Source organism: Mytilinidion resinicola (genome assembly GCF_010093595.1).
Source record: "Mytilinidion resinicola strain CBS 304.34 unplaced genomic scaffold BDZ99scaffold_16, whole genome shotgun sequence".
Classification (NCBI taxonomy): Eukaryota; Fungi; Ascomycota; class Dothideomycetes; order Mytilinidiales; family Mytilinidiaceae; genus Mytilinidion; species Mytilinidion resinicola.
This window is the reverse complement of record NW_022985452.1, coordinates 632,033-658,392: the sequence shown is the minus strand read 5'-3', so window position 1 is coordinate 658,392 and position 26,360 is coordinate 632,033. Positions and strand designations below refer to the sequence as shown.

Genomic DNA, 26,360 nt, shown 5'->3' with positions numbered 1-26,360 from the left:
ACTTTCCCAGCGGCACCCGTGAACTGAGATGCCGTAGACCCGCTCTGGACCGAGCTCGGCGGGGGCGCGGATGTCCGCGTCGTAGTCGTTGAGATGTGCGTAGGCGCGATGATCGAAGACCCGGACTCTCCTGCGCTTGAGGCCGTAGATGGAGTTCCGGGAAGCGCGCCTGAGGAGCTCTGCGATCCGGGAGTGGGAGTGGAATTCGAGGATGATTCTGGCGAGGTATTAGATGTGGGACTGGCGGATAGCGGGCGAGATGGAGTAGACGGACGCTGAGGAACCACCGCACTACTACTACTCGGCACAGCCGCAGATTCCGAGGATACGGGAGATGACGGGCTGAGCGGTGGAGGAGACGCTGTGGACGTACCAGCTGAGCTTGGCGAGGGAGGAGGAGGAGGAGAAGAAGGAGCTTCAGCAGAGCTAGATCGTTCAGGCGTGGGCGTTGAAGGTGGAGGCGTGGGAATTGATGCCGGCGGTGGAGACGAGGGAGTAGGCGTTGAAGGCGGAGGCGTGCTGGTTGAAAAGTCGGCTTGCGCTATCGTTATGTGGGTTTTAGTAGTAGTATCGGCAACTGCGGTCACTGTAGTAAGTTGATCAATGTTCTGCGAAGTCGTCGCCGCAGTCCTTGTGCTGCCGACGATAGGGTCGCAGGAGGAGCCAATGGGTGTGCCGTCCAGCTGCTCGAGGACAGTGGGGAGGGAGTTGAGGTAATTGACTAAAGCCTGTGGCGGCTTTCCGGACTGGCTGATCGCCGCAGGAGGGTAGATAAGAGGGGCGTAATTGGTGGGCGACGGGAGCGTGAGGCTCTCGGTCACAGTCGTGCAGGCTGTGGCTTCTGGGAGGGCGGTGATGTGGCTGAAGTCGTTGTAGACGATGTAGGTCGTGGGCCAAGTTCTGTTTCTATTAGCAGGCAAAATGAGGAACCAGGAATTAGAGATGCTAACAGAGTTTCGCTCGAGAAGGTCCATGTAATTGCGGAGGTGGTAGTGGGGGGAGGCGGAGGGGTCTGGACAATCGCTGAACCAGTGCTGGTGCTGTTGGTGCCGTCCGGATATTTGGTAATGTAGACATCAACACTCCGAGAGTAGAAAGTTGCAGTCTTAGTGGAAACTTTGCCCGGGAAAGAGAGTAGCGTTGCAGTTACATCTACCTCGCAACCTTGGGTGCAAGAGAGACTGCTCGGGGATGGCAGGCTTGGCGAGACGGTCGCCGGGGACGTTTGAAACTGGGTAATAGTGGACAAAAATGTCACTAACACGGTGCTAGCTGGAGCAGTCGAAGTGATAGTGATTAGAGATACAGTTCCAGACAAGGTCGTAGTCGCGAGAACGGTGGTGGGCTGGCCGGGTAGGGTCTGTGTAGAGGTAACTGTTATCAAACTGAGCGAGGTGAAAACGCTCGTTGGGCCTAGGTAGAAATTAGTACATAGACCCAATTTGAGTAAACTTCAGCGGGGAAAGAATGGCGGAAAGGAAAGACAGAGGGAGAAGTAGGCAGGAAAGGGACGTGTGAAGATAGGAGATAAGAAGAGAAAGAAGAAGAGATTGATAATAGGATGTAAGCTAGAAACCGAGTAGATGTTCGTGCCGCGAGGAGGAAGAAATACGGGCAGGTAGCTAAGATAGGTACGCACCTGGAGTCTCGACGAAGCTCGTGGGTCCCGGAACAGTCAGAGTTTGTACGATTGTGCTGGCCGGGATAACAGAAGTGCTGATAACGGTTTGGATGGAGCCAGAGAGGGTGATGAGACTGGTAAAAATCGTAGTCGACGGTGGCAATGTGAGGGTTGAGGTCTGAGTTATGAAGCTGAGAGAAGTTGGCCCTTGATGGAGGTTAGCAAAAAATGTGAGATGCGAGGAAGAGCAGTCCAGGAGACGCCTGAAAGGGAAACGTACCGGGAGTTTCTATGGTAATGAAGCTGAGAGATGTTGGTCCTGGACGGAGATCAGTCAATTGTTTTCCGGGGCTGAGAAAGCGACTTACCAGGGGTCTCTATTGTCAAGGGGCTTGTCTCAACGACGGTAAAGTCCGAAGTAATAGTCACCAAAATCGTACTTGCAGGAACGACAAAGGTGCTTATTATTGTCTGAATTGAGCCAGATGAAGTTATATAACTGGTGTAAACTGAAGTCGAGGCTGTAAAATCTTAGCGAATATAACTGGAATAAAGCAAGCAAAAACCTTACGAGCTAGAGTCAGGGTAGAAATCTCAGTAATCGGTACAGTGGGCCCGGGAGTCTCTATTGTCAAGGCGCTCGTCTCGACGACGGTAAAGTCCGAAGTAATAGTCACCAAAATCGTACTTGCAGGAACGACAAAGGTGCTTATTATTGTCTGAATTGAGCCAGATAAAGTTATGTAACTGGTGTAAACTGAAGTCGAGGCTGTAAAATCTTAGCGAGTTTAACTGGAAAAAAGCAAGCAAAAACCTTACGAGCTAGAGTCAGGGTAGAAATCTCAGTGATTGGTACAGTGGGCCCGGGAGTCTCTATTGTCAAGGCGCTCGTCTCGACGACGGTAAAGTCCGAAGTAATAGTCACCAAAATCGTACTTGCAGGAACGACAGATGTGCTTATTATAGTCTGAATTGAGCCTGAAAGAGTAATGAAACTGGTATAGAAAGAGGTCGAGGCTGCAAAATGTTAGAATTATTAAACTGAAGAAAAAATTGAAAGCCTTACGAGCTAGAGTCAGTGTAGAAATCTCAGTGATCGGTATTGTGACCAAGCTGAAGGGACCTGGAGTTGTGAGAATGCTCGTCGGCCCAGGAGTTTCTATTGTCAAGGCGCTCGTCTGGACAACAGTGAAGCTGGAGGTGACCGTCACCAAAATGGTACTCGCAGGAACTACAGAGGTGCTTATTATAGTCTGGATCGAGCCCGATAGGGTGATGAAACTGGTATAGATAGAGGTTGAGGCTGCGAGGTTTTAGTATTATCAAATCAAAAAGAAAATTTAAAAGCCTTACGAGCTAGAGTTAGTGTAGAGATTTCAGTCACTGGTATCGTGACTAAGCTGAAAGGGCCTGGAGTTGTGAGAATGCTCGTGGGCCCGGGAGTCTCGATAGTTAAGGTCTGGACTGGGCCAGGAGTCGTAATATCTGAAGGCGGTCAGCGCTCAATCCTGAAATCCGCTGCATGGATGCTTGGCAAATATGCTGCACGCGAAGAGGCAGATATGAAATAGTTTGCTCACATGAAGTGATAGTTGAAAGGATAGTCGTCGGAATTTCTGTGGTTGAAATGATGACGATTGGGGTTCCGGACACAGTCTCAGTGAAGGTGAAGTTTTGCTGCAATACAGTCGTGATTGTTATTAAGCTGATGACTGTCTGAGTCGTGAAATACGAAGTCGTTCGTGTGATATAAGTGGGCACCTGAAAAGAGAATTAGCGGCCGGAGTGAAGAAAATAGCAATCGCTTAAGAAAGTAAGGGTTCGAAAAATCGGTACGTCGAGAGATGAGCAGCTGAACCGAATGCCGAAATCACGTCTGATGCATTTGTGGGCAAGACAGCCGGCTTTGCAAGGAGGGGCCATAGGAAAGAAATCTCACAGTAATCTCATCCGTCGACACGGAAAGTACAGTCTTTTCAGTGGTAAACCAAGTGGGAATCTAGTAGAAATATTAGCATAGGTAAAAGTCGAGAGATCAATAGCTTTGAAAATTGCCAATAACACGTCTGATGCACCTGTAGATACAGCGGCGGGAGAAGAGCGATAAGGGGGCATAGGAAACAGGACTTACTGTAATATCATCAGTCGACACAGAAAGCTCAGTCTTCTCAGTAGTCAGCCAAGTAGGAACCTGGCGAAAAGATTAGCACATGAAAAAGTCGCTTAAGATATTGCCAATATCAAAACTGATGCATCCGTGGTCACAGCGGCCGGAGAAGAGCGACAGTCGGTTTTGCAGAAAAGAGGCATGCGAAATAAATCTTACTGTAATCTCTTCCGTTGACACGGAAAGCACAGTCTTCTCAGTAGTCAAGTATGTGGGTACCTAGTGAGAAGGTCAGCACATGACGCAAGGTCAGCAGCCTGAGAAATTGCCGACATCACGTCTCATGCATCTATGGACGCAGCGGTGGAAGAAGAGCGACAGTCGGCTTTGCAAAAGAGGGTGTGTAGGAATGAAATCTTACTGTAATTTCTTCGGTTGACACGGAAACCACAGTCTTCTCGGTAGTATACCATGTGGGGATCTAAAAGCAGCATCAGTGGAGTTCTAAGGCAAAAAGATGGATACTGGAGCTGGAATCGATGCAGACTCCGACGGCCTCGCAGCACCATTAGAAGATGAAAAGGCGGCAGAGAAGGACAGGGGACTGGTCGGTTTAACACCGCGGGTCTATAAAGGGAAACTTGCCGTAAAGTCATCAGTTTCCACAGAAGTTACCGTCTTTTCGGTGGTGTACCACGTGGGAACCTAGCAACCGAATTAGCATAAGAAAAAGGAGGAAGACCATCTGCGCAAATGGGAACCCTGCGTAGCGGGCTACCAAGCAGCTGCAGAAACGAAGAGCAAGCAGCAGTACAAAGCTATTGCAGATAGGACTCGTACCGTCACATCATCAGTCTCAGTAGAGGTCACTGTTATTTCTGTAGTCAACCACGTGGGTACCTAGAGAGCAGCGAAATTAGCCTGAGCATGGCGCAGGGGAAAGCTGAAGGGAGCATACAGTCTTTTCGGTTGTATACCAGCTCGTGAAGTCGATTTCGGTCTCAATCGTCTTCTCCGTCGTGTACCACGTGGGAACCTAGGAAGCAGCGAGGTTAGCGTGCATTCAGCACAGGGGTGAAGCCGAGAGAGCCGTACGGTTTTTTCAGTTGTAAACCAGCTGGTATAGTCGATTTCGGTCTCAATTGTCTTCTCCGTAGTATACCACGTAGGCACCTAGTAAGACCAAATTAGCTTACACGAAAGCCGAAGGGAAGCCAAGAAAGTCACATACAGTTTTTTCGGTTGTGTACCAGCTGGTATGGTCGACTTCCGTTGAAACTGTTATCTCCGTGGTATACCAGCTGGTAAAATCGACCTCTTTCGTCTCCGTAGAGACGTTCCAGATAGTAGTTGTGTCAAAGATCGTTGTCGAATTCCATTGTGTGACTGTCTCGAAGCAAGTGACGGTATCGTGGATACTAGTGGTTGTTGTTGAAGTCTCGTAGCACGTCGTAGTACTCCATTTCGTTTCGTAGCAAGTCGAAGTCGAGGTAAGTGTTATCGGGCCTGGGCAGGTAGCGGGCCAAGCTGATGAGGACGACGGGGGCGGAGGTTTCTTGTTCAATGCTTCAACGGAGAGATTCTGGGCCGCAGCACTGCCCAATATTGCGAGAACCCACAGCGATGGACGCATGCTGGAATATCCGGGCCCGGGTGGGGTCTATTTACGGGTAGGCCGGATGCACGTGATTTCACAATAAGGTCTTCCACAAGATTGTGCCAGCGGATCAATTCAGGTACAACTCCAATCGGATAGGTAAAGCAATATTCCACTTAAGCTTCTTTGGCGCAAATAAAGATGGGATGCCGAGGCGTGATTCTCGATTAGGCGTAGCGAGCGTCGTCCAAATTGGATTAGCGCTAGGATTATGTCAGCCGAGATCATATGAGGATCAGATCATCCCGCAAGGCTGACAATTGTTGAAGCATGAAACGAAGCAGCCGATAGTGAGTGGATAAGAAAGTAAGGAAGACGAGTAGACTGTACTACAAAGAAAAGGGGCGCATGAAGTTTGATGGCTTGACTCGATGGACGCGGGGTGGGGCTGCGGAGGGCCAATTTGGAGAAGCAAACGAAAGAATCGTGCCTTTGGAAAGCATGTTGCAATGGTATATTGAACGGCACTGCAAATTTCCAAGAAGACAACGAACGTAACGAGCTATCTGATTGCGTGCTAGTTGGACGTTATGTTGAGGGGCAAAAAGATGACCGGTAGCCGTTTTAGAATGGATTGCAGAGTAGTACTCTAGATGATGTCCTTCCGATACATATAGCAGCTCTATGATCTACATTGGCCAGGACTTGAAGATGAGAGGTGAAGTTTGGCATGAACTTGAAGCCGTTGGGGAGTTGTAATGCGGTAGAACGAAACAGGGTTGCACCACGAAAAGCATGACTTACGTGAAAAACGGGAGCAGCGAGCTCTGCCTCGCACACAACAACGAGCGGTGGAACAGCAAGGGAGAGGTATATGAACAGCACGCGGGCTTATGCAGGCCACGGACGTGCATCCAGGCAGAGGTGCCCTGGACAGACTGGGAGCTGTCAGAGCTCAACGCCAGCTCTGCTGCCGTATTACGCGCGAATGGCACCATGGCATCCAAACTGGCATCGGCCCTGAACGGGATCCGGCAAACAGGGCCTGCAGAGCACTCAAGAATCTAGACTGGCGGGGAATGGCTTGAGCCTCACTCCAGCAAGAGCGGCCAACGACAGGGGGCAAGATGACGACCCCGCCCGCTAGGCAGAGATGTGGCAGCACGAGGTTGAGTCGTGACAACTCTATAGCAGTGGTACCATTCAGCCGGCAGACGGGGTAGCAGGGCGAAGCGCCGGAAATGGCCTAGGAAATCGGCATCGTCGTTTTGTTGGAGATCCGGCACGCCGCCCAAGCCATGATGTGCTGGGCGATATAGCACGAGGCGGCGGAGCAAGACGGTGAATGGCGGACAGTGATGTCGAGACGGGAAGGCTGAGAGAGGGTGGATGGGGGCTGGGCTCGGGAGCTCGGGAGCTTCGACGTTGACCGGAGCGGGCCAGGGGCTGCAGGAGCTGCCGCCAATCATGGGGGGTGGAAAGGGGCAGGGGAAAAGCAACGGCACTGTCTCGCCAACACCACGCCGGGCGGGGCGCAACCCTCTTTCGACCGCATGCGTCTGACCTGCAGCCGTCCAACCCCAGCGCCAGCAGCAGCGTCGCCATCAATATTGCCAGCCCTCTGCGCACCCGTGAAGCCACACGCCGACCACCACTCAGCAGCACTGTACGCCCGGCGGCAGCACGGAGGGCACCGCCGACACCACTCACGGGCTTGGAGTGATGCCATGCGCCTCCACCGCATTTGACATCGCAGAGCACCCAGGCAGGTATGAAGGCAAGTCGCCAGCTATTTCGGGGCCGTGGCATGATGCCCGCCCCCACCACCAGCTGTCAACCGTCAAGGCTGCCCAACATGCTGCCCCCGGCAGCTCTTTCATGCAGAATCATGTGGCTGTCACACGGCCTGTCTTTCTCCAGTCATCCGTCGATTCCCGTGTCTTGTCTTTGGGATCGTGGCCTGTCAGACGAAATCCCCAGACGCCGCGTGTCGACCCTGGTCTTGCAGAGGAACTTCGCCGCCGCTTTTGTGGCCCCATCTGTGGCCCCGCCAGCTGAGCTCTCGCCGTCATCACTCACCTCTCTGGGCCTATCTTCCGGTCGTAGCTCGCAACCATCTTTAGCTGCTTCAATATACTATGGAGGCCTAGTCTTCACGTAAGACCTAATCTCAGCCCCATCCTAAACCGCGTGAACGAGAAGACCTCTCCCACTGCTCTCTGCACATCGCCATGACCCGTCTGTGACAATGTCCTTCCATCGGCGGGCTGAAACTGCGAGCACGATTCCAGCGCCCTACGTCTTTGCTCCCAGCGGTACCTTCGACGGCAACGATGGCTCCTGGTCGACCTTCATGATCAACGTTGGGGATGCTACCGGTGATGGCCATTCCGGGCAGAATTTCAAAGTCCTCATCTCGACTGGGGGCTCTGTTGTGACGATACCAGCGCAGGCCGACTGGTGCAACGAGCCCGACAAAGACTCGTGCGCTGAAGCTCGTGGCATTCAGACATTCAATGCAAAGCAGAGCTTGGGATTCGCATCGGGCTCCTCTGCGAGTTGGCAGCAAATCGGCATCTACAACCTCCCTCTTCCAGCCGCCATCGAGTTGTATCCAGACCTCAAGCCAAATGCCACCTATGGCCACGATACTGTGGGCCTTGGAGCAGACTCGGCCGCCAGTTTGATGCTCACGACTCAGCTTGTGGCCCAAATTATCACAGAAGACTTCTTCATGGGTGTCTTTGGACTGTCCGATACAGCACTGAGCATAGGCGGTGGACCCATTGATACGTTTCTAACAAACTTCCAATCCGCAAACCAGACCCCTAGTTTGACATACGGCTACTCGGCCGGAGCAAAATACCGTGAGTAGCCTTCTCTTCCTAGGAACGCTATGGATCGAGCACTAGCCGAAGAAGCAAAGATCAACGCGAGAATCGCGCACCCCAGCGCATGGAGATCGCGACGAAAATGATATTGGATAAGTCATGAGCTTCATACTGACATGATATAGGCAATACCGCAGGTGTTCTCGCAAGCTTGACCCTGGGTGGATACGACCAGTCCCGCTTCTCGAGCCATGGCATTTCCATGCAAATGCCTGCTGGCAACAGCTCCCTCATCGTCGGCGTGCAATCCATCACTGTTGCGCCTGACCCCAACATTGAGTCTAATGTCTATTCCATGACGGCTGGCACTTCCGGTTTCCTCGCAACAATAGACTCGACCCTCCCCTACCTATGGCTACCCGATCCCATCTGCGACGCCATTGCCGACCGCTTTCGCCTTACCTACGACAATAACACGAACCTCTATACTTTGAATGATACCTCCCACTCCTATAATGTAAACCAGAACGCCACCATGACTTTCATAATTGGCCCAGGCGCAAATCCTAGCAACGACGTCGCCTCTATCGTACTCCCATACGCCGCTCTTGACCTCACTGCGTCCTTCCCGATCTACGACAACTCTACGAAATACTTCCCCCTCAAACGCTCGCCCACTGGTGTCTTCGTTCTTGGCCGTGCTCTTCTCCAAGAAGCATATTTAATCGTCGACTATGATCGAAAGAACTTCACCGTCGCCCCAGCAAACTACACCGACCCAATGCCAGAATCCCACATCGTAACCATCTTCCCGTCCTCCTACGTTCCGCCCTCACCGCATAAGAAATCCGGACTCAGCACCGGCGCCATCGCAGGCATAGGTGCCGGCTGCGGTGTCCTCGGCCTCATCCTCATTGGACTAGCAATCTGGTTCTTCATCCGCCGTCGCAACCGCAACAAACCAGTCAAACCACCACCACCCTCCGAAATCGACACCCTAGCCGCCGGCACCGAAGTCAAGAAACGCCGCATCAGCGAACTCGACTCCACCACCAGCAGCCCACCACCACGCTTCTCCGAATCTGCAGGCTACTTCGGCGGGCAGGTGAGTCGTGATAACAAAGATCGCGAACCCTTCCCGCCCATCGTCGAGATCCCGATCCTCAACGAGCTTGAAAGCCCGCCCGAAGTCAGCGAGATGGAGAGTCCGCCCACGGAAGGCACGACCCCGGCTCGAGAGGGCGGCCGCGAGTACTTCGAGCGCGGAGATCGGAAGGACCGCCCGCCGGCTATCCATGAACTCCCTGGCGACGACGGCCGTTTCCAGGTCCAGGGCCTGCATTTCGAACCCGTTGGTAACTTCAACCACTCTCGCGAAAACAGCGGTGGGCGCGTTAGTGAAGCGACTACGCCGGGGGTTGGTAGTCCTGTCAGTCCTGAAGCACGCAGTCCTGCACCCTCGGACTACGCCACGCCATTCGAAGATGTCTCCGCGTTACGCGACTTCGGCACGTTGAGCACGCTCCGCTCGAGCAGTGCCGTTCCGACGCGGACGAACATGGTAACGAGTACGGGCTCCGAGCCTCCTGCTGGCCATCGGCGGGATCCGAGCACTGTGAGCTCAACGCTGGGATCTGACTTACCAACTGGCCACCGTCGCGATCCGAGCGCTGTGAGCTCGACGCCGAGCAGTCCGACGGCGGAGGAGTTGGAGCTGTGGGCGCTTGGAAGGGGGGAGAGAAGTACGGATCGGAGGCTTGAAAAGTAATCTTGACGCAACGGGTTGATGTTTCTTGTGTTTGAAGTTTTTGTCACTCCTTATACCCGTCTTTTATGATTCATGAGTCGGGATACTCGAAGTCGGTTCTACTTCTGCATGGCGTTTGATCGGTTCGGTCAGCTTGATTAGGGGATATATGAGGAAAATAAGTTTGAGGTTTAATGCGTGCGTGGTTTTGCTTCCTGTATGTAGTCTTTGGTACGGTCTTTGGTGTAATGAGATTGTCCGTGCGGCTTTCAGGAGTTTCATGAATGTTGTATTGAAAACACGTGTCTGGGTTCACGTGATTAGCGCGTGCTGGCTTACGTAAACCCCCTTACTCTCTTCAGCGGGTATAAAACCACGGCCGTCGTTTCTTGGTCGTGTTCAGCAGAGGTCTTTGAAGGAGGATGAATGATAGCAATGTTCGCCGTGCATGGAGGCGGCATCAAACCCAAAGTGCTTAAGGGAGGGCCGCGGGAGTCTTGCTGCAAACCAGGGTTCCTAAAATGCGCATGGGTGGAGGCTTGGGGGAGTGGTGGGTGACAAATTGGAAAGGATTACCCTTGGGGGTGTTGTTGCGGATTACGTAGTCGGGGGGCTTCGATGACAAGGTGATGCTGGTTGCCTTCTGTGCGTGATGATGAAAAGTGGCGGGATCTATTCGATGCTGAAGGATTCTAGTGCGAATGAGAGCTGCCAGTTCGAACTGCTACGAGGTAGTGATGATGGGAGGAGTAGATTTTTGGTCGCATGCTGGTAAGTACGATTCCAATCATCGAGCTGCGATAGGGAGGTTCGACATCAGCATCGCTTCGAACGAGAACACACCTCCACCCCTCACGATGACTTCAGACACATCTTTCGAATCCTCTTTCCATTGTCCTCGTACTTGGCGATTTTGATAGTACGAGTCACAACCTCGAGCCCCAACGGGCACATGGAAACCAAACTTGACTAATTTTGCACCCTTCCCAGGCACACCCGCACTGTACTCATGACATGGAAACCCTTCGGGTTTTGATCACCCTCCCCAAGGGCCTCTAACTCTCTGCCAGAAACCAAAAGCTCGAAAGAGATAAATGGATTTATACCCTCGCGAAGCCGAAAAGTCAGCAGGGCACGTGATAAGCCCCCCTGTCCATCCAGTCAGCTCATCAGCGCTGGCTGAGATCCTGAATGGAATCACTGGTTACCTCAACATGCTCCCGTGGCCGCCACGCGCCACTCGTATTCTCTTTTTGCCGGCAGGTATAAAAGCTCTTTCTCCTTTCTTCAAGTTGTCGCCCAGGCCAGACGCGGGTGTCTTCTTCAACAACCAAAGAAGGGGGACGATATGGAAGTGGGATCGAGATCGAAAAAGCAGCCATATTGGTATGGAATGGAGTTCTAGAGAGGGCAAAAGCACAAGATATTCCACTTCATGGAGTGGTGGGAGGTTGGGGTCGTTCGAATCGGGTTTTCTAAAGAACAATGGTGGTGGCTGCGGCTGGGACGGAGCAAAAGAGAGAGGGAAAGAAATGATGGTAGTTATCTACGCAGGGCACTATGGTGTTGGCTGTTGAGTGGTGGGATCAATTTCGAAGAGGAAGTGGTTGATGGGTGGACCTGTCGGTGGTGGAGATACAACAGGAGGAAGTTGTTGAAGATGAGGAATGGTGGATGAAGTGATTCTGCGGCGATGGTGATGGAAATCAAACTCTCTTTTAACCAAGCTACTGCCTGCCAGCTGACCTACTCCTGACAGTGGTGTCGATCGAGAAAGAGTGGAGCCCGTGCAGAGGCCTGTGCAGATGCCTAGATATATGGTGTTTCAACGTGGTATGAAGATCAACGCAGTGGGAATTGGGCCACATTTTAACTAATCGGCTACCTGTTAGCTGGAGTATTTCTTACAGCAATTTTGATCGAGCAAGAGTGGAGCACGAGCAGTGATGAATTTGTGTGTCCAGACTCATGACCTTGTACTCCATCCCTACCCACACGAGATGATCAGCTCCTCACCACACCCGTCTCAATCCCACTACTTGGCCGTTCCATCGTATCTCGAGTTTCAGCAACCTATCGGGGTACGTCAAATAGTGGCAAGGAGGCGCCAAACTTACCTATCTCTTGGGGCTCTATTGAAAGGGACGAAAATGGGGAGTGTCTGTTTTAGTAATAGAGAATAACTGGAGATATTTAGTGAGAGCCACCATTGCCCACATTTACACGCTTTTCGCTGCACCAAGACCCAGCACTGCCGGACTTTCACTTCACTATTAGTCCGATGTCATTTCGTAGGCTGACCATTTAGCGACTACATAAAGCTCTTCCGACTCCTCGAAGATCTTCAGTCAAGTCACCTTCCGTCGACACGCCTCCACCAAGCCACTCTTCACCAATCCATCCGCCATCGGCTTACCAAATCGTCTTCATCAATCAACATCACCGCCACCATGCCGAACCCCTACTCCGTTCTCGGTGTCGCGCAAGACGCAGACGACAAAACCATCCGCTCCGCCTATCACAACCTCGCACTCCACTACCACCCGGACAAAGCCCGCGACCCAGTTCAAGGCCCCAAGAGCGAGGATATCTTCAAGGTCATCCAGAACGCCTACGAGACCCTCATCGACCCAGAGAAGCGAGCAGCGCTCAACCGTGGCACTTGCTCGTCTGCATCCTACATCTCCCCCGAAGTCGCAAAGAACCTCGATTCCGAAACTGCAGGTCTCTGGGCTACTGGCGGCAAACTCATGCTCCGCTGCCAGAAGTGGGAAAGTGACTACCTGAAGTCCGCGAAGGCCGCGAGGGAGGAGGAAGCCAAGGCATCGCTGGGCCACCAGCTTCCATCAGACACCGCATACTACAGATGCAGTGAGGAGGCTCACGCTGCTGCTTGCAGGAGGATCGTTGGGGCATATTGTGGCGCGGTCATCTTCGCGTCGAACGCGGTCTTCGAACTACAGCAAGCTCAAGCGGCACTGAAGGAGGCGGCTGAGGCTTTCGACAAGGCCGTGGAGAAGCTCAACGCTCTGCTGCTGGCACTCGGCGACCGCAACTCGTGGGGAGCGAAGCTGCTTCAGTGTGTCAAGAGCGCAAAGGAGGCGCGGGAGCTGCTGGATATGGAGCTGTCGGCGGAGAAGAGGTGGCTGAGAAACATGCGGGCGTGGACGGCGTCGGTGGATGCGTGGAAAGAGGATGAGTAGATGAGGGATCGGGGCCTTGGAGGAGTTACTTTTGTAACATCTTCAAGAAAGACGGGCTGTCACGGTAGCAATAGAGCCTAGGCTACACCGAATACACTTGAGTGAACTACAGTACCTTACCAAAGTCTAATAACACGAGTTCACCACCGTGAGAGGTCCTCCAGGGCATTCCTAAAGTTTTTATATGGTGTTAAACTCCCAGAGAGCTTGAATTAAAGATAATTCACACCTGGGCAGTCAGCCTACTTGCTGCTGTTTGTGGTGCTTCAGCACCTCATCATAAATAACGACAAGATGGAAAATATGGGGTGCCGAAAATTGTGTTCTAGTGAAGTACTACATTATAAGTTTAGGCATCTGGATATACCTCTTCACAGATTCTACTCTTGACCGCTCGGTACCACTGTAAGGAGTAGCCCAGCTAGCATGTAGCTGCCCAGTCAAAAAGCTGCCCAATCTCCACTGCATCGTCAGTGACATTGTGTTCGGAGTACTGAAAGACCATAGGGCTCAATCTCAATCAGACGCTATTCAATTTAGAACGATTATTGAGATCATCAAAACCCTGCAGTACCCCTAGCAGTAGCAGGATAGAGTGCCCAAACTTGTGTCGCAGGACTGTACTGTAGTATATTCTAATTTCATTCACCTAGGTCATCAAGCTAATTTACACTACGATTCGCCTATGCTAAAACTCTGGATACGGAGGTGGCATGGAAAATGGCATATTCTTCGATTAATTGCGATTTCATGGTGTTATGAATTGGAGGTAGACAGGAGGAATATGGGTAAGGGTTGGTTTTGGGTGGAGGGGTGGATAGCAGCTTGAATTAGAACGGTTTTCAATGACTTCTGACATCGAGGTTATACTGCATGAGGTGGCTTGGAAAGGATGCTTATTGTCGTCTTATTTTCTCATTCCCCTTCTCTCTACTGTACCTTGCCAAACCATCCCCAGAATTTCCACCCCTCTTCTGAATGGCAGGGTAATAAATGGTTCTTCCATAAATGTTCACGCCGATTCTGCTTTCTAAAGTCTGCTCCACATGCTGGACACGCCCTCCAAGCTTGAACTTCCGGATGTCGTAAAAACTCTCGCCATACCGAGGTGACCGCTTTGCTCATCTTCTGCCTGTCCTCCTTTCCTACTCCTGGCATGCTAGAGATATTCTGGACTAGCTTTTCAATCTTCTCGTACTGCGAAAACCAACACAAAAAGATGACTTCCAGCTCTGAGCGCGTACTCTGAGCCGTCGCTGGTGGAGGCAACGAGCTTGAAGTTGAGACATTCGAGTTCGTGTTCCCCTGGGTTCCTGCGTCATCATCATTCCGTTTCCGCTTCGGCGCCTTCTTGGTGGTTCCGGTCATCTTCTTTTTCTTCTTCTTCATCGGAAGCCGAAGTACGGCCGCGATGTGTTCAACGAGCTCCACTACCCAATCAACCTGAGGTCGTCCTGTCTCGGAGACACACTTCTCGTACGCGCCGAACAGCTCTACCTGCTCGATTCTTAGGGGTAGCGTGCGAGGAAGATAGAATTCGCGCCCAACCAGGACGGAAGATTGGAGCGTGAATACGGCGTGAGGGCAGAACGGGGGAATCCACATGTTTGTATTTGCGGTTTGGATGACAGCGATGCCGTTGCTTAGCTTTGGTGAATCTGTGCTGGCACGCTGAATGGCGTTGTCAGCTGGGTATATTCCAGACAACGCGGCCAGGTAGCGTTCCCCTTGGGCACCCCGAGACGAGCCCTTCGTGTTATGGAAGGATGCCTGGTAGGCTGTGCATAGTGCGGAAAGGTTGGTCTCGGTTGGGGGAAAGAAGAGCCATAGCTTCCGGCCCGAAGTGAGGGTTTGAGTGCCATGTGCGTCGTCTGGAGTACTTATTAGCACAGCTAGGCAAGGAATATTGTTGGACCTAGTTGAGAGGACGCAACGACGAGGAAAGTCAAGCCTTTCAACATACCGTGATGTAAATCTACGAAACTCAAATACGGCCCAATATTCACCGTGACCTCCGTTCGTCTTAGAACCCCCTTCTCAGTGGCAAATATCGGAGGCGTAGAGTACAAGTCGTGGAGGCGAGGTGAAGGTATATTCATCAGCACAGCAGGTGTTGGCCTCAATGGTTTGCTCATGCCGCGGAGCACCTCAGCAGTAAGAAGAGTAGTTGCATCCGCACCTGCGACGTGTAGGTTGAGATGGAGATTCTGGAAGTCATCTTTCAGCTTGAATATAGTCAGGATGTGAGAGTGGACTTGGGGGACCGGGAAATAACGTAGGCACATACCTTATTAGCCGTAGTGATAACGTCTGCTAGAACTACGTTCTGCGTGTACGCCGAGACGTTATCCCTGGGCATACCTTTCGTCCATGGATAATACCGGGTCAGACGCGGTTGATCTAGAAACTTTGTACCAAAGACAGCTTGTCGTTCAGGAGACTTTTGGAACTCTACATAAGACAGGAAATCGCCATCCCTGAGAGTAGCGGCGATTGTCGCTGAGAAAGATTCATTCGGGAGGGCATCTATTATGTCCTGAAGCGATTCCAGACCACGCTCTTTGGGAAGGTTGCTGATCAGATACTCCAGCGGCTCCGGACCAGAACTTAGTGAATCAGGGAGTCTGACGATCAATGTGCCGGGCTTTCCGGTTCGACGACGCTTGGGTGGCATGAGGTCCTCTTCAACTGGGTTGCTGAGATCTGAAGACTATGAAGAGACTTGGGAATTCTGGCAGCGGCGTGCTCGCATATATGTTTGCTAGACCGTGGGCTGGATGTCCTTTGTGAGCAAGAAAGTGTAAGAAGCGCAAAGGTGTCTGTATCACAAGGGGTCTCAAAGTGTTTGAACAATGAGTTTGTGGTGTCTGATCAAAAGGATGCGCTTTGTGTGAAGCAAAGTCTACAAGCTTCTCGAAGACTTGTAGTATTGGCTTAACTTCATGATTTCTGTGTTGGTGAATCCCTAGCCACCTTGTCCCCCGTTAGCTGCCCAGGCAACCCCTACCGTCCTGGCTTCGCCCGCGTGGTGTTTGTTCCCGCTATATAGATAAATTGTAAGAAGATAGAATGATGCTTTCAACTACTAGATTATTCAAGCTATAAGTCTGCACAACTCCTACTCATGCCCGATATACGTTCTTATCCCGCACACGGTTGCACACTGACGACACCTATTCACCATGTGGAACATTCACCATTTCCTAGGCATTCGCGCCACTAGACCTCAAGAATTTATTCAGTGAAACGGGCACGGACCAGTGAATCTAGTATTCTCCTCTCCCTGGGGTATTTAAGGTCTTCTTCTACTCCCATCCATCGCTCTTCCTTCCACTATGCCCACCTTGGCACCTCCCACCACCCACCATCCTTTTCTCAACACCAAGCCTAGCCTTTCCACTACAGGCACAATGTTTGCGGGCCGGTCTACCGCCCTTGAAAATCCTGCCGCTTTCCTGGGTTTCCATCACCATTCTTCTTCCCACATAGCACCACCAGCTATGTCTTTCACCAGCGTCACGCGGATGCCCCAGGCTCGCACAGACATTCAAATCGCATTCTATCATCCAACCGACATGACCATTAGTCAGAGAGTTGCATTGGCTTTGGCAAAATACAAGAAAGAAGTCGAACAGGTGCCTACCAACAATGCCGGTCTATCACAAGCCAGTGAGAACGGTCGTATACATGCTCCATTACCAGATAGCGTTGACCAGTTGGCGGACACGGCTGATGTGGGTGAAGACGCCAAACTCGACATGGAGATCTACGGCAAGGATTTCACATCAAGTGCGATACCGCCAAGCAAACCCTCAATTTCCACGATGACCGACCGGAAGGATGTTCAGTTTGATATATCAGCACGAGCCCCGCGAAGACGTGTCGGATGCGACACGAAGCACAGGCAGGGATGGATGCTTCACCCAAGATTCGAGTGTGGAAGACACCGCAGCGAAAGAGCTTGACCAATATGACCACGAAGAGGAAGGCACGAGCCCTGGAATATGTTCAGGAAAACGAGGCAAACCATGCAAATAAAGCCGATGAGTCCGCCAGCAGCGACTTGAGTGCGAGTACATTTGCCCAAAACAACCACTACTCTAGCTCAAACATCGAATTTGCTTCGTATAGTCCGCACGCTGTGTCAGAGTATAGCAACATCGTAGAAACTACCTTCTACGGTTGTGGGACGAATCAGGACGGAACGGAGCGCAAAGGGGAAAGCATCAACTTTCACTACGATGTGGGTCACGACGGCGAGGCTGGAGAGAATGCTACTTTCGGGCCTCCCAAAACAACCACGGAGGAGGCCAACGCTTTCCTGGACAGCCTGAACACATCATCAATTGCTGCAGGTGTTCCAGACTCAGCTTCCATTAGTGGGACTTCTTTCAAGTCTGCGCCTCGGAAGATGGCTATAGGTCGCAAAGGAAAGGCTGGTAAGATGTCCTCGATGCATAACTTCACACCGTCGAAACCTCCGCAAGCAGATGCAGCGACCGGAAGCGGATTTCAGGGCTTCGGCGTTGCAGACGGCTCACCCACTCCTAAATCTACTGAGCAGTCGTTCTCTTTTGGACAAGTCTCATCAAAGCCGTCATCGTCTCCGGTTGCATTTGGGTCGGAATTTGCGCCTCCATCATCGTCAGCATTCGGATTCGGAGGATTTGGGAGCCAAAAGAATACGAAGTTCACGCCAAACCCGCCACATGCTACTTAAGCACAGCCCTGCGACTGGGTAGATGAGAACACGGAGCCGGTAAAGGAGAAGCCATTCGAGATTCCATCACTCTTCAAGGAATATGCAAACAAGTCGTCCTTCGAGACCTTGGTGAACCCAGATGGATCCAATTGGCCAAAGTTCGTTCTTGAGAGTCATAAGGACTGGAACAAGGACCGTCTAGACCTCAACGGAGAGATCATGAATTCTTCATGGTACACAGACAAGGAAATGACTGCTTTTGCGATCGCTCAAGGATGCGCTGGTTTCTTGAACGCCGGTGAAAATCCTTCTACTATTCACACCGATCCGGAAGACATGTTCCCATTCCTCTCCCGGAAGGCACTCGAAGCGTACTACGAGTATGCGGACAAGGAGAGCAACCGAAAGGTCCAAGAAGAATTTAAAACAGCTGAAGAAAAATCTTACGAAGGAAAACAGCAAGCTTGAACTTCTCGAAGAAGTTTGGCACGGGATCTATCTTGAGTATCAAGAGAAGAGCCCAATCCTCTGGGCACATGCAAACGATATGGGGAAGGTCAACGCCATGGCCGAAAAATATCAGGCTGTCTGGAAAGAGATGGCACAAAGCCATGAGGCGCGCAACAAAGCGCTTGCGGACATTGCATGGGCGATCCGTAAATGGGCATGGCTTACTCGGGCAGTGCCTGCTTTCAAGCGGCAGATGGAAGTGTCTGAGAAGAACCGAAAGCACACTAGCGCCTTGGTAGATGACAGGGCCCGACCAAAATACGGTGAAGTCATGGCCATCATTTTACCACGACCTCGGGGCAACCAGCCATATTTCGATCAACACATCTAACGTACGCGAAACCAAGTCAAAGATCGAGTGGCCTCGCAGTCATTCATCCACGGTCGGACCACCTGGCACCAGCAACGTTCAACTTTCACTGGAATACCCCCAAGGTCTTTACGGAAAGGACCAAACTTCAGATGGCGGAGTATCTATGTCTCTGAATCGTGAATCGCTGCCAACCGACGTGACGCAAGAGCGAAGCCATGACAATAGCACAGTGCAATCAGAGGACGGCATTGCTGACAGAGCGGGAGTCATCTCAACTTCGGAGGTTCTTGCACAAAAGCAGCAAGCCCGACGAAGCCAGTTTGGAGATCACCTGGTGCTCCCAATCTGGGATAGTATCATCAAGTACACCTTGGGCATCTCCTTCACTGCAATAGTCCTCTCTTTGGTCTCTATAGCCCCTTAAGTAGCATAAACTAAAGCAACGTAGAAGCGAGTAGATAGGTCGGGAGGGAAGAGGCCATAGGGTACGGTAGGGGCGAAGATGGGTGCGATCAGACTGCTTGATGATTTAACTTATGTATTGGGGAGAGGGCCTTCTCACTAGGAAAAGTGACTACATAACATATTCTCAGATACCGCAGATGCTCAGAGGCTTATGATGTGACACGTGAACTTCGCGACGTAGAATTTGGATCGAAGCCCGTGTCCGTCCACCCCGGGGCCGCTATCCGCCATAAGATTCTCGAAATGGTAATTCCAAGCTATTTTCCTCATCAACGTGACTAGATCGGACAATAAGGTAATCTGTTCGAGGATAAGAAAGAAAAGATGCACCCGGCTTGCGTCTACGTGCTTTTGTCTAGTATTAGGCTTTAACTTTTATCACACCTGATTTCAGTCATGATGTGAGTATTATCTATTCAACCTCTAGCATTCTTTGACGAAGACGAGGTAATATTCACTCTAGTGTAAAGACTATTTCGCAGCTCGTGGAAAGACACTAAGCGATTTCCCAGGTTGGCGTCCAAGTCGGCGCGTCGTGGGAGACGTCGCAGGAATGTTATACCTGGACTATCAAAGATCTGGGTTGTTTGAGTCGTCCTGCACATACAAATAGTGACATCCTTTGAGCGCCGACCGTCTAATATTCTTATATTGCTTCCAAGAGATATATACAATTCGTAATACAAGTAGAGAAGATTCTACTGGTGTATGTAGCGCAGATATTCACCTGGTCCATGCATTTGTTGATGTTATACAATCTCTTGGCGCTACAAACAGGGCCGTGAACTTATATCGTCATCCCCTACATTCACCACTAAGACGCTCGCGCGATCCGCAAATCTACGGCAGGTGGAAGTGGACGGGGAGCGGCTCACGCACGGACCAGTGAAATTGCTCCCAGTTCGCCCATTTAAGCCCGGTCAGAGCAGCTCACACTCTCCACCAACTTCCTTCTCGAACCCCGACACCAATACTCACCACCACACACCTTGGTTTGCTTCGAATCGATCCCCACCACAGCAATACTGTATCTCCTCTATAATCCTACCCTTCTCAACTCAAGCTCGGCACTTGTAAGTTAGTCCTCATCTCCTTGATAGCCCTCGGAAACTGTGCAAAGCTTGATAGCTAACGTTAATGCCGCCGATTAACAGGCTAACAAAATGTCCCCAAAATCATCGATTCCGCATCTCACCCCCACGGGTCCGGTTGAGACAATCCCTCGGCAAGATTTGCTGGACAAGCAGTTCGACTCGGTGGCGGCGCAGACCTACCGCCTCCTGAAGACACCCAAGGCAGGTGTTTACACTAATGGTCTCGGAGTGTACTACCTTTCGAGCGAGGGTTTCAGCGTCTCATACCATTGGAGTACAGCTCTCGGCATGTTGATGTCCGAAAAGATCACAGACGATGGCCAGACGAAGGCAGTGTTCCATACGGTCGAGGGGAAGGAAGTCTTTCCAGACTTAAACGAAGCTGAGAAGACTACCGCATACCACCACGATCCATACGTGTCGGAAGTAAACATGGCATTCACCAATGAAGAAAGCAGGCTCGCTGTGTTTGTGAGTAAGCTCCAGCCAGTCAGTGGCACACCTGGCCTCTATACAGACTGCCGTGGCTGTTACTGCTATGTTAATATATCGGCGGATGGTGACTTCATCAAGTGGGCACTACGATGGGATACAGCTAGGGGTTGTTTGTACAACATCAAGACCGGAAAGTACGAATCCCGGTACCTTAACTATACAGTCTACCCAAACGGTTTCCACTTTGGGCCCCAGCCCGATCCTTCTCGACTACCACTGCGGATGACCGATGAAGAAGAGGCCAGTCTCTTCTGCACCCAATTCCCCCGAGCTACCACCAACGGAAAGGAATCCGTATGCATATCTGGCCGCGGACTCAATCAACCTTCCACGTTACTGGACTGGGACAGAGCTGCTGGGTGCTTCCGCAACCGCGATCAAAAGGACCCGGCTTTCTATGGGTTAGATCTGGAAGCTATAAACGGAAAGCCTCCTGGATTCACCAAGCACTGCAGATACGAGTTTCCTGTCGAGTTCATGGAGATCCAACATGAGTCTGAACTCTTGACTCCAGTCGCGGGAACACCAGGCCTTTGGATGAATCGTGGAGGACTTTACATTCGTGCTGAAAAGGACTCGGATGGCTTCGCGCATATGTCCAGATACCGATGGGATGCGCCGACAGGGTCCTTGTTGAACCTCCAAACTAAGCAAATCTGGTATGTCTATTCCAACATCGCATGTTCTTGGAACTAGATGGTGTGCATTATGGTCCCTCACAGGACCCCTACCAACTCCCCGTGATGATTAGCCAAGACGAAATTAATCGGCTGCTTCCTACCAACCGAGAACTTCATTATGTCGACAGGCGACAAGGAGCAATTTTCATCTTCAGAGATGGAGATGGCTCACTAGTAGGGATCATGGATTGGGACAAGTTCTCGGGCTGCTTTCGGAATCGATTTCCATGGGACTCTACACTGTACAACTCAAATTTAGAGCCGATCAGACCTGAAGACGTACCAGGGTGGGACAATCGTTATTCTTACCCGTACCCGATAGGTTTTGAACCCGTCGACCCAACCTCAGTTCCACCGTGCTCCTCCCCCGATATCAGCATGGGAACCACACCCTGGGGTCAAGGTACCAAGAAAGGATGTGCCTCCTTAGGTCCCGATGCTTTTGCGAACTTCATGACAGAGAATCTCGTGCCGAAGAATTCGACTAGCGGGTCCGGCGCATCGAACACCGGGAGCGCATCGGACAGCTCCAAGGGGCAGCAGGCAGCAAACGAAGACACAAGTCCAGGCAATCGACGTACGACAACTAAAGAGGTCCCAACTTCTTCATCGTCGGCTGAGTCGGCATCTGGAGGTGGAACATCGCGATCTGCTAGTAATAGCACATCAAGATCTAGCTCGCCTCTGTCGAGCATGAATTCAACGAAGCGCAGCCGATTCCACAAGATCTTCGCGGCTGGCTCTGCAAAAAGTGCTACTCCGGCAGGTTCGCCGAAGGATGAGACGCTTCCAACCCCAGAGCCTAGCAACGTTTCCGGTGTGCCTGCTGGAGAACCGGATAATGTCAAGGCCAACATCTCCGATGTCGATTTGGCACCCTCTGATGCGTCCGGTAGTGCATTTGGCGCCGCGCACATGCCCGAAACTGGTGCGCCAACCAACATGGAGTTCTCGAATGGTTCTAGGCTCTCTGGATCGGAGGATACTACCGAGATGTTTTCGCTGCCAAAACCACTAGCTACGAATAGCGTGGCCGGAATGCATTCAGATGACTGCAATCCAAGGTCAGAGAAATCAGTTTTCTCAGAGACCGCTGAAACATCAGAATCGGAAAATAGGAGTGTTGCCTCGGAGCGAAGCAAGGATTTCGATGTCAACGATGCTTCCACAAAAGTACTCTCAGAACCAGCCGGTGAGGAGAGCCCATCCGCGAAGCTCGGCGAAAGCTTCTCGGAGACTCGTGAAGCGAAGTCAGGTCATGACACAGAGGAGACGGCTGATAGTGGAATTGAATCCGACACGTCTGAAGCTGAGCAAAGCCTTGAAGACTCTGCGGATTTTTCTTCGTCCTTGAACCATTCTCTTCTTTCATTCAACCCTTCGCAGGTTGACTCGAACACCTTTAACGTCGAAGATTTCCAATTTAACTACTCCGAGCTGAACGTTGAAAGCTCATCTTCCGGTGACGATGAGACTGATGGCTTGTTTCGAATTGATGCACTTGATGGCTCTTTTCTGTTGGATGAAGAACCAGCAGCAATAATCGATATCGGAGCAGTGGATGACGACTTTGCAAGCAATCCCGAGATGCAAGAAGAGGCGGAGGGAGAAGACGATAGGGGAGAGAAGGAAAATGTGGACACTCCTCCAGAAGACATACGGGTTGACGATGCAGTGGAGACTGATAACGTTCCGGGCGACACTCTGGACAGCATGGCCATTGGGGATGCCCATCAGGACGCCAAGGATTCCGAGGACTCCGAGAAGCCGGCAATTAGCACTCACAACGTTTGCATTCTTGGATCCGAGTCAGAGTCGAACACCAAAGCCTCCATGGCTGACCACACAACTACCGCACAGAGCCCATCTAACGTGCGCGATCCCGCCCCTCCGACCACGAACTCGCAGAACCGAGAGAGCCAGGCATGCCTTCATACTCAGGTTGGAAACGGAGATGAAGGTGAACGGGAGCTGCAAGCCCTCACAGTGTCGGATGACTCGGGTTGTAACAGCTACAACCTAGGATCAACAACTCATACGGTTCACGGTCACCTACGTACAGGCACTCCCCCCCTTCTCTCTCCTTAATTCTCGTTCTTCTTCATTGATTGGTTGCTGCTAACGCGCACTCAGCGTGGCGAGGTCCTCTGTTCAGCTACAACAGGTTTCTCTCAGCTGGGTTCGTTCCTTTCAGCTGGCCTCTATTCAGCTGAGCTGATAAGACCTAGGGGGTGGGCCATTTCCTATTAGTATATATTCGGCCCGTACGGCCACTACAATACAAGCAGAGTTCACATCAATTTTCAACCTGAGTGGATGGCCACTCTGAGGATACCTTAGACCTGGACCCGGAGGAAGAGTATCCGGTGGAACCATTTCGCGTCTTAGCAGGCAACGAGAACTCGTTCCGGGACATTATCATCCTATTCATAATTCTCATTTGCTTCGCGGTCACGGTCTCGTGGTTGGACATTCACAATGTGGGCGTCGCCCTTCTCTCGGTGTTTTTCGCACAAGATTATTTGAAGAAGGCTACCCCACGAGGAGCAGTAGAGAATTGGCTGGAAGGAACTTGGAATACAGGGGCTCATATTGAGGTCGTAGATGGTGGAGACCTTGATTCTCAAGGAGGAGCACTGAGCACGGTTTCTTCCGATTAGGAGGCTGTGTGGTGGGCTTGGCGATGTCTCCACGATTGGAGAGCTTTTCCTTACTTCATTTTATTGTCTTTCTTTTTATTCATGGTGGGCATAGGAATTGATACAGCGATATCGGTTAGCCTTCTGAGTAAGTCTAGTCGCGATATTGTTATGAGGCGACTTATGAGAGCTTGATATTTGGTGCATTGGCAATTATTAGAAACTCGTTCTAGCTAGATGGCTGCCAAGAATCAGAACTCAATCAAATCAATCTGATATCCATTTATCATCGCGTATCTTTGGTGCCTAGACTTTGCAAATCGTACTCACTCCTGCGAAAGCCCTTACAAGAGTCTCCATGGTACCTTCACATCATTTCTAATTATGTCTAGGAGGGTCGCAGGAACCTTGTTAGATCTAAAGCATAGTTTGATTTTGATCATGTTCAGGTACATGCGAAGACAAGCGAAACGATCAGTTGCACTTTGACTGATTCTATGATACGCTCTGGGTTTCCGCGGTGGATCAAATAAGAGACAAGTCCATTTCTTCACGAAGTAGAGAGAGCGCAAGCAGAGCATAATTTATTAGAATAGATCGAAATACACGAATAGGAACTTCTACACGGAAAATACATGATATGCTATGTCTTTGCTCTTGAGCCCGAACGACGGGCGTCTGTAAGCCAACTCAATTTCTGCATGTGCAAAGCTTTCTAGAACACCTGCTGTTTCCAGCGCCGCCTGGAGCTTTTCCACGAGATCGATCCGAGTAATGCGCCTAAATTCACACCAAGTGATGCGACGCAAATAGGGCAAGCGGTCAGAAATCCATGGGAGGAAGAGTCTTAGATGCTCAACGTCGAAGTGATGCTCCCATCCGTCAGGTGATGGTGGGTAAGGGCGATAGTCACGTCGCCTCCCTACAAAGAAATGCAGATATTGAAGTGATCTCGGGAGGCAATGTGCGAGCCGCCGCGCAATATATTCGGGGTGCCCATTTGGCGCGATCCAGTGGGGAACTGGGATTTCCAGAGTTTGAAGGCATTCAAGTTCACTAAAGTTGAAAAGGTAGTTGTCGACCTCGTAGTCGATTGTGAGATGTTGCAATGATTTTCAATGCTCCCGTAACCCGATAGCAAGGTTGAAATATAGTATTGGAAGAGGTATTTCGATGAACACAAACCTTCTCAGTCCCTTGAATCGTTTTAGAAATGAAGCTAGATACATATCTTGTATCCACCCATGAATAACGAGGTTGGTAACTCTGGATACACCTTGAAGTTCTCCCAAGCGGTCGTCATTCACATAACCGTTGTGAATATTCATGATAGCAAGATTGCGTATTGCCGGGTGGTAGAAGAGTGACGTGTTCTTCTGACCATGCACTCCTGTAAAATGGCTCACTGGAGAGTAGTCATTTCGCACGGCCTCAATCAGCGGTTCAATCTTCAAAGTCTCCAGCAATCGCAATATTGGTGGAGAGGGGACTCCCCAAAATCTTGATAGCAGGGATAGATTCCCGGCGTTCGTGAGGTGAAGGCCCCGTAAGTTCGTTACGACAGATAAAAGACCGACCAACATAGCTTCGGAGGACCTGCGTTGCGCCTCATCCAGCCAGATATACTTGACTTCGACGGGAAGAGCCAGACTTCGCACGTGCTCTCCTAGTCCAATCCATGCGCTTGGCGACTTGCCGCGCTTGCGGCAGTCTACTAGGCATAAACTCCGGACTTTGGATCTAAGTCCAGGACATTTAAGAAGAGTTTGGAAGAGACATGTTATTTTGTGCGCTGTTTTCGGAGTGTCGATTGTGGATTTGTTTCGTACCACTAAGTCGATGTCTTGATAGAGGATCTCTTGGGTACAGTTGGCGAACTTCCTGGATACTGGAGCGAAACGTTTTATGTTCTGCGCTGAAGGTCTGTGTGTGTTATCAAGGCCAGCATAACCGATAATTTCGGTGAGTAGCTCGTCAGGCAGCCGTTCTATCATGTTCGGCGTCGATCGTCCTGCGGAACTAGGCTCTTTGCTGAACTTGACATGGGATTAGACTGGCTCGGATGGAATTCCATAGAGAACCGAAGGTACTTATATGTATGGGACTGGTTGATGACTACTCCCTGTTGGTTTAGTGTTTGTGCAGTGTCAGGTATTCTAAGGTTGTTTGGCCATAGCAAACCGGGGCCGACCATGGTAGCGTGGTCGAATTATCTTTGCTTCAACTCATCGCTCTGGGACAATCAACCTTTTGCCAATGTCTCTGTGTGGGCTTATCACACTATTCAAACGAGCATCCTGGCGATGACAATGCATGTGCAAGGACCTTCATCCCTGACAGCTGGGCCCCACCGAAA

At 51.1% G+C, this 26,360-nt stretch overlaps 6 protein-coding genes across 6 annotated transcripts; 3 read left to right on the top strand and 3 right to left on the bottom strand.

Moving 5' to 3' along the window:
- Nucleotides 1–4,284: 4,284 nt before the first annotated feature.
- On the bottom strand, nucleotides 4,285–5,519 carry BDZ99DRAFT_94177 (uncharacterized protein). The gene is made up of 5 exons (XM_033729054.1): nucleotides 4,960–5,519; nucleotides 4,824–4,901; nucleotides 4,687–4,764; nucleotides 4,569–4,628; nucleotides 4,285–4,433 (listed from the first exon to the last, which is right to left on the bottom strand). Exons 1-5 carry the CDS (start codon nucleotides 5,359–5,361, stop codon nucleotides 4,356–4,358), a joined length of 696 nt encoding a protein of 231 aa, XP_033573336.1. The 5' UTR covers nucleotides 5,362–5,519; the 3' UTR covers nucleotides 4,285–4,355.
- A 2,054-nt stretch (nucleotides 5,520–7,573) lies between these two features.
- BDZ99DRAFT_367498 (acid protease) lies at nucleotides 7,574–9,252 on the top strand (the record flags this gene model as incomplete). The annotated part of the gene is made up of 2 exons (XM_033714764.1): nucleotides 7,574–8,192; nucleotides 8,342–9,252. Coding segments are annotated over 2 exons (1,530 nt in total), but the record flags the coding sequence as incomplete, so codon positions are not given.
- Nucleotides 9,253–12,353: 3,101 nt separating this feature from the next.
- Nucleotides 12,354–12,545, top strand: BDZ99DRAFT_394351 (heat shock protein DnaJ; the record flags this gene model as incomplete). The annotated part of the gene is made up of 1 exon (XM_033715886.1): nucleotides 12,354–12,545. A coding segment is annotated over one exon (192 nt), but the record flags the coding sequence as incomplete, so codon positions are not given.
- A 1,491-nt stretch (nucleotides 12,546–14,036) lies between these two features.
- BDZ99DRAFT_523821 (uncharacterized protein) lies at nucleotides 14,037–15,780 on the bottom strand (the record flags this gene model as incomplete). Its single annotated transcript, XM_033725843.1, has 3 exons — nucleotides 14,037–14,977; nucleotides 15,070–15,331; nucleotides 15,394–15,780. 3 exons carry the CDS (start codon nucleotides 15,778–15,780, stop codon nucleotides 14,037–14,039), a joined length of 1,590 nt encoding a protein of 529 aa, XP_033573333.1.
- Nucleotides 15,781–16,441: 661 nt separating this feature from the next.
- BDZ99DRAFT_523820 (uncharacterized protein) lies at nucleotides 16,442–19,055 on the top strand (the record flags this gene model as incomplete). The annotated part of the gene is made up of 5 exons (XM_033725842.1): nucleotides 16,442–16,948; nucleotides 17,011–17,715; nucleotides 17,833–18,216; nucleotides 18,272–18,553; nucleotides 18,666–19,055. The coding sequence occupies 5 exons, from the start codon at nucleotides 16,442–16,444 to the stop codon at nucleotides 19,053–19,055; spliced, it is 2,268 nt and encodes a 755-aa protein (XP_033573332.1).
- Nucleotides 19,056–25,119: 6,064 nt separating this feature from the next.
- On the bottom strand, nucleotides 25,120–25,998 carry BDZ99DRAFT_523818 (uncharacterized protein; the record flags this gene model as incomplete). Its single annotated transcript, XM_033725841.1, has 1 exon — nucleotides 25,120–25,998. The coding sequence occupies one exon, from the start codon at nucleotides 25,996–25,998 to the stop codon at nucleotides 25,120–25,122; it is 879 nt and encodes a 292-aa protein (XP_033573331.1).
- Nucleotides 25,999–26,360: the final 362 nt, after the last annotated feature.

What these genes read in the sequence shown, in the direction of transcription:
- BDZ99DRAFT_94177 (XM_033729054.1), bottom strand. Translation starts at nt 5,361, where the DNA reads ATGCGTCCATCGCTGTGGGTTCTCGCAATATTGGGCAGTGCTGCGGCC. An exon ending in GGTACACAACCGAAAAAACT is followed by an intron (nt 4,902 to 4,959) that starts GTATGTGACTTT and finishes TGGTCTTACTAG; the next exon opens with GTGCCTACGTGGTATACTAC. An exon ending in GGTATACAACCGAAAAGACT is followed by an intron (nt 4,629 to 4,686) that starts GTATGCTCCCTT and finishes GCTGCTCTCTAG; the next exon opens with GTACCCACGTGGTTGACTAC.